This window comes from Apis mellifera, linkage group LG7 (genome assembly GCF_003254395.2).
Source record: "Apis mellifera strain DH4 linkage group LG7, Amel_HAv3.1, whole genome shotgun sequence".
In the NCBI taxonomy this organism is placed as follows: Eukaryota; Metazoa; Arthropoda; class Insecta; order Hymenoptera; family Apidae; genus Apis; species Apis mellifera.
The window spans coordinates 5,725,014-5,738,815 of record NC_037644.1 but is presented as its reverse complement, the minus strand read 5'-3'; the positions used below and the strand labels follow the sequence as shown (position 1 = coordinate 5,738,815).

Sequence of the window (13,802 nt, the reverse complement as noted above, 5' to 3'; positions counted from 1 at the left end):
TTTAATAATATTCTAATAATATTTTCTATATAAAATTGAATTTAATTATAAGTTTTTTTTTGCCGAAATATATTGGTTCGAAATTATTTCATTTTTAACGCATAAAAATGCAATAAAAACTTTAAACATATTTTACTTTAATATAAAGAACTATAATTAGGTATACATTTTCATTTTTATTGTAGTATTTTATTCGAAGATGATAAGTTTAAATGTTTGTAAGTTTCCTTTTTTGTTATCAATATATTGTTATCATTAGATTGAAATATATGAATAATGGAATAGATAGAAATAATTTACAAATAGAATTAATTTCATTAAACGAATATCATTTTAAATATTGAAAAAGAAAATTTAAAGAATAAACTTATTCATAAATTTAATTATTAATTTAAATAATAATTAATTATTTCTTATAATTATATTTTAATATACTTTAATATAATTATACTTTACCAAATCTCAGTACTTCATAATATCCTCTTCTTATATTATTCATAAATCACTTTCAAGTGAAAAATCGATAGATATCGATTTGAAAAAGAAATCTCAACACAAAAATAAATCACAATAACATTATATACGTTAATTCTATGAAATTTCCATAAGGAAAAACAATGTAACACGATTTGCATTGGCAATACGAGAAGAATCGAAAGAGAAGATGAAATTTCGCGGAGGAACTATCGCTCGAATTTCAGAGTCGCAGTTGTGGTACTCGTTCGCCGCACCAGACAAACATTATGCACACGGTTTCTCGAACAAATCGAAGTACAGCCCCGGATCGAGATAACGGGAAATAATTTGGCCAGTTGGCGCATCAAAGTATAAATACGCCGTTTTCGTGCAACCTTTCCGCGAGCGGATGAGCAAACGAACAGTCGGGTAGGATGGGAGCCGATTCGAGGAACCAAGTCACAGTCACACGAATTAGAACCTCTTCTCGGCCGACACCGGGGCGCCGGGTGAATGCAAAGGAATGCCAGCCGGACTGATAAAACCCACCAACAACACCTACATAAATTTCGGCCCCGGGGATATCTAAGGACGACCTTTCGTTCATTTAAGCATACATCCTAAATTTAGTGCTGGCCACGGTGTGCTGTATCAGCCTTCATGGATACGGGAGGCGCCTGCTTTGCGTGCAGCAGTTACACCGTCGCGTCGCGACGCCGACTTTCTCCTCTGTTCGGCTGTGTTATCGTTATCCGCACTCTACTTTGACTTATTTATTCGAAAGAAATGGCACACGCGATGAAAATTATAACATTCGTTTCAAGTGACAAAAACTGGGCTAAAATTTTATTCTCTTATTCATAAACTTGAATCTTATGAATAAAATCTTGTAACTAAATTAATAGTCTATATATAGTCTATAATTTCAAATTTATTTTGATCTTTATGTAAAATTTTATCTTATATCCTGTATAAAGATTAAAATATTATTATAATATTTTAGAATTTATAGTAATATATAAAATTTGTAAATATAAAAAAATGTCTTTTCAAATTATAATCATTTAAAATAGCAGAATAACTTGAAAATTGCATATTTGTATCAAATATACATTTGATAATCGTTAAATAAAAAAATTATTTAGTATAAAATGTACAATTAACTATAATATATACATATATGTATAAATAATTGTAGCAATTACATACTGCTGCACATGCAATCACGAACATATATCTATGTTTAGTGAGATGTGTTCAATAATTATATAATATTAATTTTTTGCAAATAATTTGAAAACTAAAAAGATTAAAAAGATTAAAAATTATGTATAAAGAAAAAAATTACTTAAAATGTTATCTTTTACAATATATTTCGAAATAAATAAATTGAAAGTTTATATTTATTTTTAAAAGTATCTACTTACAAATCCAAATGTATAAAAAAATTCATCAAAATACATGTTAAAGATAATGATAAATTTATAAAAGGTATATTTTACAAATTTTTTATTTTAAAAATTTCTTTAATCTTATATAACTTTGTTTTATATATATATATATAATAAAAAAAAAATATAATTATTATATAAGAACCTAAATAAATGTTAATATATTCATAGAATGCCTTTGATTTTACAGAATAAAACAAAACTTGAACAAAAATTGGTTGAGATTTATTTGTTAAGTTAAACAATTTAACTTTCAATAAAGCAAATAAAAGTGAAAAAAGAGTGAAACTATTCCATCTTTGTTACATCGCACTTTCCTATCTTGCTTTATCTAACTTAAATTATCTATAATTTAATAAATAAATCTTAATCAATATTTTTATATATCAACTTTTTTACTTATTTTAAATCTAGAATCAATTATTCATAAATATTTCACAAATATTAAAAATTTATACATTAGTATATTTTTGTAATAAAATTATATAAAATTTATAAATACTTTTAATTGTTAAAATAATATACAATTGATCGTATATTTATCTATTAAATTATTTAAATATTTAAAGATCAAGAATATTTTAGAATAGATATTATAGATTCAAGGAAATAATTAATATCTAATGAGAAAATAAATATATGTGATACATGTGATTTAGAAAAATAAGAATAGAAAATAAATATTAAATAAAAATAGTTTTGTTGAAATAAAAAAGAAAAATATTTAAAAAAGGAAATTTTTAATACTAATAATATATTTAATATAATAATATAATATATTTATTATAATTTATTATCGAATTATAAATAACAAATAATAGTTATATATTCATAGATATGTGGAAAATAGCTAAAATAAAACAAAAAAAAAAGAATTTAAATATTGAAAAATATTACGTATAAATATCACATAAAAAAAATTAAAAAAAAATTTCAATTCAAAAAAAAAGATCATTTAGATAAAGAAAAATAAAAAATAAATAATATTGACTTTAATATATTATACTAATATAGTAATTGACTTTAATTGATTTTTAATATATTATTTTAAAAATTATAAAATTTTATAATAATTTTATATTATTATTTATTTGCCATATTTATTTTATTATTGATTTAACATTATTTCAATTTTATATCAATATTAAATCAAAATATTTATTATAATATTTCCATTAGTATAGTAACACTTTAAATAGTAATAAATAAAAAACAACAAATGACAAAAACTATTAAAAAATGAAATATTGTATATAAATACAATAATTGTACAGCAATTGTTAATATTTATATATAAATAACATGATTAAATATGATTAAAAATTACAAAATTTTTAGGAAATTAAAAATTATTTAATATCACAATGATAAATAATACAAATTACTTTTTTCTTTATATTAAGATTTCTTTATGTTATATATGATATAATATTTAATAATAATAATAATAATAATATTACTCAATGTATTGCATCCATTTATTGTAATGTAATAATATTCTTTTTTTAATTAATGATTGTAACATTTTAATTTGTCATTACAACTTAAATTTCAATTCCAATTTCAATAAATGTTATTATCATTCCCAATAATTCACTTGAATTTTAATCATTTTTTAAATCACTTTTTATTAATAATGATGCATAATAAATAGTATTATGTAATGATTACTATCTACTATTATTTATATTTAAAAAAAAATTATTAAAGAAGAAGAAGAAACTTTTACAAATAATGAGTAAATTAAAATTTTTAAAGTTATTAATAAAAAGTTATTTCAAATATAAATGATTTTCTTTTCTATGTATCTATTCTCTTTACATGTTCATTTATATTGTACATATCAATATGTGTATTTTAATTATAATTGTTTACTGTATATTCAAAATTTGTATGATTATAATACTTTATATTATAATAATTATTTAATATGTTACTGAGAATATTTAATATTTATTTAATATTTATTTAATATTTTTATTCATTTATTATTTTTCTTATCCTATTCTGTCAAAAAAATAAATAAGTATATTATATGCATCAAACATAAGTATTTATTATTAACACATTTTAATTTTTGTGAATTTATAAAACATACAATTTTTTCTTCAATTTTTTATTAAAATATAATTTTAAAATCTAAAGTTTAAAATATTATTATACATATAATACATGTATATACATTATAATGTATTACATTATATTATTTTATTATTATTATTTTTATATAATTATTTCTAATTATTATTATTTCTTATTAAAAATAAATTCACCGGAAAAATTTTTTTTCAATGAATAAAAAATAAACAAATATAAATAAATATAAACTTGTCTTGAAGTCTATAAAATGAATATCGATGAAAAATATCATAGATTTAATATGTGAATACATATAATCATAAATGAGATACAAAATAAATAATATTCAATGCTTTTTTATATTTTGAGATCATATGATCTTTTTATCATTTTCGTATATGGTTATCAATTCAATATAGATTCAATGTAGAATTCATTACTTATAATATTAATAATGTTTAAAACTTAATTATATCATAAAATTATAAATAAGATATATAATTAAAATTTAAATAAATTATTAATATTATTAAAATTTGTAAAAATATTATTATACCAATTTATAGTTTAAAATTTATTTAATAAACATATTAAATTTTTATTTACAATTTATTTGAGAATTAATATCCAATTAAATTACTAAACCTTTCTATTAATTAATTTTTCAATGGAATAAATATTAAGAGTAATGAAATTAATAATATAAATTAGATATGCTTATATATTAAATAACCTCTAAATTCTAAAGATATAATTATATTTATATATATTTTTATACATAAAATTTTATCTATAAATTAAAAAATAAATATTTCTTATATTTAATTTTTTCAAAATGTTTAATGAATTTTTCAATAATATAATTTAACAATATAAATAAAATTGTGTTAAAAATTATTTTCATCTGTAAACTTTCAATAATTCATTTAATTTCATACAAATTTTGTAAAAGATAAAAAAATTATAATTTTCATTAAACTGTAAATAATTGTAAATATACAATATATAATTGCTTTTTTCTGATGAATTATAGTTTGTTTTAGGACTTAAAAGATTTTAATTTATTCAAAGAATGTTAGCTAATAATTAATATAATTATATTAATTATATTAATATAATTATAATTAAAAAAATATAATTTGAAATATCTCATAGAATATAATATTATTCCAATCAATTTTTAGAATCAATTTAAAAGAATAAATCATAGTAGAGTGCGATAAAGTAAAAATTTTCATTTTAAACAAATAAAATTTTTATTTAAAAAAATATATATATATTTAATTCTGAAATTTTGCATTAACTAAGAAAAAATTTTTAATTCTTTTATGATTTGAGAAGAAGTTCTCTTTTGCATTTTATTAAATATAAAATAAATAAAAAAAAAAAAGAAAATTCAAAGTTATTAAATGAACAAAATATTAAAATAAATGAATAATAAAATGTATTAATTTTTAACTTTTTTTTAAAATAAAATTCGTTTGATTTGTTTTCTTTGATTAAATACAAATATAATTAATAATTTAGATTTTTTCATATTTCTAAATATAATAAATTTTTTCATAATAATATTCTCTACTTATTAAATGTAATCTAAAACATCGTGTTTGTTCTTGTTATAAATTTTTATATGATAGATATAAAAAAATTATCCTACTTTATTTTTATCATCATCAAATACGCGTGAATAACGTGTTTGTATAAAAAAAAGTTAGCAGATAGAAAGTGTGACCAACATCGTTTCTCCATAAAATATTAATATTTTCATTTATTTGAAGTCTTAAAAATTTATAAAAGTATTAAAAACAAGATGTTAAAATCCGTCTTAAAATTTTATTTATCATTTTTAAATTATAAATGAAAATTAAAAAAGATTTCAAAAAATTTATTCCATAAAAAAATTGATTTTTCTATTATCTTATCGAATTTTAAAAGCATTTTTTATTGAAATCATTAAGTTTAAAAAAAATATCAGTTTAAATTTATTAAAATTTTATGCAAAATACAAGATCTGTTATTTATAAATGATGGATAAAATGTTATTATATTTTTAATCTAATAACAAAATCACAGGCACAATAATATTATATTGCTGATTTTTTTTTATATTTTTTTTATCATTCTTTTGTTCTGTTTGTGCAAATGTTTTTTTTTTGTTGTAACAATTGAATAATCATTATAAATAATGATTATTCTTTCGTTTATTTGTACATATAATTCTATTGCATTCCTAAATTTTTCTATTGTTATTATTATATCATTTTATTCTTATATTATATTTTTATATTATATTACTTTGAATATTCATTAAATGAAACATAATACATAAAATACTTAAATATATACATAATCATTGATAAAATCATTCTTTATGATAAAATTATTATAATAAGATTTTCTGGAAACGTTGAAATATTATTTAATTATATTATAATATTATATTTAATAATATTAGTAAATATCTCATCAATCCACACATAAAATATATCAAAAAAAGTTTAATATTTACATTTTAGCATAAAATAAAGAATTAATTAAACTATAAACTATAAATATGCAATTTAAGAAATATAAAATATAATGCTTTAATTACCATAATAATTTTTCAATATCTAAATTACAAAAATAGTGATTATATTATTACTATAAAATTTTTATTTAAATTTTAAAATTTTTCGTGTTCTGATGTACAGAAGAAAATATCTTCGGAAGATGTATTATTGAATTAATCACAAAATATATGTAAATATATAACTTTTATGACCATCTTGATTAATAAATACCATAGAATAAATCTTTTTCTTTGCATATTTTCTTAAGAGAAATATTAATATTTCGTTTTATCGAAATATTAATGTTACATTTTACTTTTTTATTGGCAAAATTTTTTTTTTCCATTTAACAAGTACAATTTTTATAATATCTCTGATTAGAATATTAAAAAATCCATTCATTAAAATAAAAAATGACGAATTTTGTGAGAATAGTATACATGATGATAGGTCGTTTATAAATGATATTGAACGAGCGCATTTTACGCGCAGAGTCGTAAGCATATACAGCCATCCTTAGTTTGAGTCTGAGGTATCCGAAGCCCGGACTCGCGACTTGTAAGGTGCATTCCCAATCCTGCTACGAAACCGGCCAGACCGCACAAAAAAAGGGAAATAATTAGCGGAGGTGTTAATGAAATACCAAACGAACGCCGTGGGACACCAGGTCGGCGCCTCTGAACTGCCAACCAGACATCCTCGACACAGTCCACGGCGCCGTTTTCTTTTCCTCGTCCTTCTGTAACGCTGCAACCGCTACTCTCTAACATATCTCCTTGTTTCTGCCCGCCCTCCCTTTCTCCGTGTTTCCGCCTTGCCACGATGTACGTCTCATCCGACATTCTCAACCCTTCACGGATTTTTCGACTTTCAAAGAAGAATGCGTCTGCTCGCTCGAAGATCTTCTTGTTACTCCAAAGAAACCTGGAAACTGATTACCATAGATCTGCTTTCAAATCGATGCTCTCCACCGGAAACGGTGTCTTGCGTTCATGGATATTTAAATAGCAAGTTTCCTATATGTATATGTATCTTTAATACATATAACATATTGCGAAATTGATAATAGAGATTCGAATTTTAAAAGAGTATCTCCGTAATTCGAATACTGGAACACGTGTAACTCTTTTACATAATTGGAATATTTAATCATAATCATTGGAGAATGCGTAGATTTTTGTAAGATAGCTATAAATTATATTTTGAAAAGAAAATTAAAAAAATTGATTCATTTATATGAATAAAATAATAAAAAAATACATAATTTTCATAATGATAATATTCATAGAAAAGTAATCTCAAAAAAATATAAATAATATGTATTTTTATAGAGTAAAATGTAATTCTCCGTAATTATTGTATAAAGAAGAAAATAAAAAAATAATCAAATTAATTAATCAATTATATATCATAAAGTCAATATAAATATAAAAAATATTTTTCAAAATCTATATTTATATATAAAAGTAAAAAAAATTATTTCAATTTTCATTACGATAAGAAATGTTTAATAAATTCAAAATTTATTAATAAAAATTATTGATTTTTGATTATTATAAAAATATGTAATTTCTTCCAAATTAATATTGTTGACAAAATAATTGAAATTAATATCCGTAAAAGATGGATTCAATTTTTAAAATTATTAAAAAATCGAATATTTTAAATATGTTAAATATTCTGTTCATGGATTTATATGATCCTTTGTAATGTAAAATATGTAAAGATTTTAACATAATATTTTTTAGAAATAACTGCAAATACAGAAGCTGGTGAGTCATCTTTTCCTTGCTACTATGGATGGATCATCTTTACGTAAGTTATGATCATTCATGAAATTAATTTGCAATAACTATTACTTGTTTTATTAAAAACAAGTAAAAGTTGTTTTATTAATGAAGAAGAAAAGTTTCTTATTATTATCTACTATTAAGCAATCTTATAAGATAAAAAATATATTATTTATAAAAATATAAAAAAAACATTTTTAGGTATTATTATAAGAATTATTTATTAAACTTTTTTTCTAAAAATAATGTACATAATAGAATTATGAAATTAAGAATGTAATATAAAAGTAAAAAAAAATAAATGTTGTATATTTTACGATATAGAAAGAGAAACAAAATATTGAATGGAGATTATAGAAAGTATATAGAAAACATTTACTAATAAAAAATAATCGAAATTTGAAAACATTAAAAAAAAAAGAACGAAATAAGAAAGTAAGAAATATTTCAATGAATGAATTAAAATTTTCTATTAGTAGATTTATTCGTATTACAAGAAAAAGGTATTTTTTGTTTAGTTGATATTAACCAATAAATATATATTTTTTATAATATATTAATTATAAAAATCTATAATTAAATATTACGATTTTAATCAATTTTAATCAATAACAATATTTAATGTAATATCTTTGATTAATCATTTTATATATGTTGTAAAAAATATGGTATAAAAAATAAATCTAAATATAATATAAATATATAGAATAAAATAAGTCGGTATCATCGGAATAATAATTAATAAAAATTCATTTTCATTGATTAATATTATAACTATTAAATATATATATCATAATTTTCGAATAATTTTGAACAAAGAAATGTCGAGTAAATTAAGATAAAAATTATTGTTGTAAGTATTGTCTTAAGTATAGATTTATCACTTTACATTATATTGATATTTTTCTTATATTTCTAAGTAAATATTATATATATTCTGGTTACTAAATGATAATAAATACATAGATACATTTTTTACATTACTAAAGTTATTGCTTAGAATAATTATTATTTCAGAATAATTTTTTCTAAATATTCAGATAAAATACTGTTTAAACGTACAAATAAATCTGAAATTCAAGTATTGTATAATATATTTATATTGTATTTGTATGTTTAAATTAAAATATAAACATTATATTTTATTAACAACCATTTTTGAAAAATATTTTCTATTAATGAAAAATCTAAGTTATGTTAGATTATTCTTTTTCGATAAATATCTAAAATAATAATAGACGAAGTTACAGCAATCCAGAAAGATAATAAATATTTTATAACATTAAATATCTTTAACTATGGAAATTTCGTTATTTTTTCATTTAAATTTTTTATTTGAAGGTTATGATATATTGAATTTGTCTTGAGCTATAATAAGCTACAACAACATGAAATTAGAAATATATAATTTAAAAAAATTAAGATGATTGATTTATTATTTAAAAAAATAATTTTTTTTAATTTTTATTGAAATTTATAATCAATTGAAAACTGAATAACTTTTCTTCAAAACATTTTTCTATTAAATTATTGAAAATAGAATTATAAGAAAAATTAACAATTTGTTATAAGAAATAAAAAATTGTTTTAAAAATACTTCAATAGTAATATTTTATTTAAGAAAAAATAATTTTTTGAAATTGAAGAAAAGTTCAAATAATTAAAGTTAATTAAAGACAAAATTTTTACAGAGAATAAATTAAGTATTTTGTGCTAAATATAAATTAGGAAAAAAGTATGCACATTAATGAATTGTTAAACGCGAGAAATTCCATTATTAAATATGTTATGCATATTTCTTTTTTATTATTTAATTTCTTTTTAAATATAAATTATTCTCAAATAATTTATTCTCAAATAATTTCTTTTTTGAATGTAATTTAATTTTTGATGTAAATTTTTATTGAAATTATTAACTCATTTATTATCTTTTCCTACAATTTTTAAATTGAATAATCTTATATTATTAATATTTATAAAATTATAAATTATAACTAATCATTTTTTTAATTATCTATAAACTCTTAGACACAAAATTCTACTAAGAACGTATATGTATTATGATATTCCACATTAGAATTTCGAATAACTAATTAAATATTTTTAATCGTACTTTTTTATTTCCATTTTTTCATCTCGACATTTATAAGATACCTTCTTTTTTTTCTCCTTCTTTCTCCTCTATCTTTCCCGGCTCTTGTCCAGTCCTCTTACTCTATTTATGTGCCTTCTTATTTTCGTACCCCTCTTCACTGTTTTATCTACCTGTTCTAAATTCAGGATTTTTTATACGGCTCCCATCGTCCTACCGTCAAGGGTTATTCATCGCTTTACACGCGTATGCGGTTCTCGGAAGTGCGGATTATAAGACAAAATGGGTTTCAATCGCGATTGGTTTGACGTGCGTCGTCCTAAAGTAAAATAAAACAAAAAAAAAACAAAAAAAAAAAGAAAGAAAACGAGAGAAAAAGGAGAAGAGATATTTCATGATAAAGCAGCACATCTTCGTTCCTTCTATAAACGAAGATGTACTGATTTATCATGAAAACGAAAATGTTTCGGAAACCTAAAATAGATGATAGAAAGTAAAAACTTATCGACTTTCACTAAAGAAATACTTTTATCGCAGTCGTGTTAGTAGATAATAAAATTTCATTAACATGTTAAGGAATTTATTAGACAGAGAAAAATCGGCTCATTAGTTATTAGATAATTAATATAATAATGAAATATAAACAATGAGTTTTAAATACTTCAAAATTTCGATTAATATTAAATCGAAATAATTAATATATTTTAGAAATAGAATTTAGAAATAGTCATTATATTTTTTATATAAGATTAAGTTTAAGATAATTAAGTTAAGATAATTAAGTTTAATATAGCTATAATTATATATATATATAATGTAGATATAGATATAATATATATTGTTTATTAATCATTTGAATAGATACTTTTAGGTTATAAATATATAATTACTAAAAATTTTTAATGTTTCAAATACAATGTTAATATTACATAATATTATATAATATAATTTATATTATGTTAATATTTAATATTTTCCCAAATTTTTCGCACAGTTATAATTAAACACACAGAGTTGTCAAAATATATATATATATAAAATATAAATATTTATAGTAATCAAATATAGATATAAATTTTCTCAAATTTTTCGCACAGTTAAAATTAAACACACAGAGTTGTCAAAATATATATATACAAAAAATAAATATTTATAGTAATCAAATATAGATACAAATAAATAAGGATGTTTAAAAGATTGATTCTAGAGATTAAAACAAACACAAAAATTGATATATAATAATATTATATTTATGTTTAGTTAAGATTTATTTATAAAATTATAAATAATTTTGTTTGCGTTAGATAAAGTGATGCAGCAATAAAATGCGACGATAGAGTAATAGAAATAAAACGAATTCATTTTATGTCTCTCTTCGCTTAATATAAACTTTATTTGTTTATAACTTAATAAATAAACTCGGATCGATATTTTTGTACAGCAATTTTTATATTTGTCTTGATTTCTAGAATCAACCTTTTTGATATCTTATATTATCAGGTAACATTCTGCAGGATACATAATAGGATCTTAAGACTGATGATTCTTCGCCACCCACATTCAGTCAGTAGCAAGCTACTTTAAAATCCCTACTTTTCTTTTTCATCTTTTTTTCCACCTAGATCCACTCATCTCCATTCATTTTTATTATTCTTTTTCAGATTTGGGTTTTGGGTTTCATTTTGTCATCAATAATCAATTCCTTATGATTTATATTTTTGCATTCATTTCATAACTGAAGAATCTCTTCTACCATTTTAAAAAAATTAGATAAATATAATTAATTTGTTAGAAAAAATTAAGATATTATTATGAAATTTCATCTATTAAATTTTATGTTATTAAATTCATTAAAAATTTATAAAACTTTTGGAATTGTTTTAATTATCCACATAAAAAATTTTATTATAATTATTTAATGATTTTTTATGATTATTAAATTTCTTTCTTTGTTTAAAATATTTATTTATTATATATTCTATTACAATAATGATCTATATGAAAGAAGATAAAGTAGATAATTCAATATAAATTTAATATTTAAAATTAGATTTATTATATTATTATTTTTAACATTTTTAACATTTAATAATTTTATCTTTTTTAAAATACTAAAATGCTATTAATTTACAAAATTTGTTTTAATAAAACTGTTTATAAATATATCTAATTATCTATTTTTTATATGATATTTTCTATTCAGTAATAGATTTCCTATTTAAAATTGAATACATGTGAAAATAACTTGAGAATAGCATAATAGTTGCGTATAATTTTAATTAAAGTTTAATGTAATCTATTATAAGATAAAACACATTATTAAAATTCATCTTCATTTCATTCACTTTTTTTTCATAATAATTGATAGACTTAATAATACGCATATTATTATATTTCCAACACTATTTTTTGATTTATTTTTCTTAAAACGTTAGAACATATGTAAGAGAAAGTAAGATAAAACAGAACATTCATTTTAAATAAAGAAGACAATAAAAAGATATCAAATATATATGAATATTGATATGAATTGTTAGTATATTATAAATATTAAGTATATTATAATTAATTGCAGTCTTATGAAAATTGTTTTCTTGTGCGTATCAGAGTTTATATTTTAGTTTACATTTACGTTAAAGAATTAATATATAGTATATAAATAAAATATATATATAAATAATTAAAATATAAATAATTAATTATTTTATATCAAGTTGAAAATTTTTCTTTTAGTATGTATTTATTCTTTTTTAAAATTATTAGATAGAATAATAATATGTTAATTATGTTTATTTTCTAATTTTTCGTAATTTTTGATAAAAAGAGTTTAATAAATAAAAATTATAGAAAGATATAGAAAGATATTGCAGGAGGATTAATTTTTTTTTCAACTACAAAATCTCATCAATATTATTTTTAGACATTTATATCAAATATAAAAACTAAAAAAAAAAAATATAAAATGTTATTGATAAATTATGATAATAACAACAAGATAATAATATAATTTAATAAACAATAACATAAATATAAATAAAAATAAATAATTATTTCAAAATAGAAGGATTAGGGATAAAAATTTTATTTAGATATTCTATTTTTTTCTATAAAAAAAAATCAAAAGAAACAATATTTTCTTAACTAAATTCAAATTAAAATGGCACGAATACATTATTCATAGTTTCCCGAAACTATATATTTTGAGCAATACAACACAAGATTTAATTAAGTATTCATTATTACCAAATACATTATAAACTTGTTCGAAATACAATTTTAGTTTTCCTATAGATGAATTTCGATCCTATGCGAATAGTAATTGGCAAACTCTTTATTTACTTTCTCAACGAGTTGGTCGATAAGACTTTCAAAACATACGAAA

General features: G+C 19.3%; 1 protein-coding gene across 5 annotated transcripts in view; it reads left to right on the top strand.

The window, feature by feature from the left end:
* Positions 1–13,802, top strand: part of LOC100577472 (insulin gene enhancer protein ISL-1) — a 60,489-nt gene that overhangs the window by 22,011 nt on the left and 24,676 nt on the right. Inside the window, exon 2 of one of the 5 annotated variants that reach the window (XM_006571995.3) lies at positions 8,287–8,353. The exons of the other annotated variants lie outside the window; for them this stretch is intronic. Coding sequence (XP_006572058.1) covers positions 8,335–8,353 — 19 coding nt within the window. The 5' untranslated portion in view covers positions 8,287–8,334. The remainder of the gene's footprint in view (positions 1–8,286; positions 8,354–13,802) is intronic. 5 annotated transcript variants of the gene reach the window in all.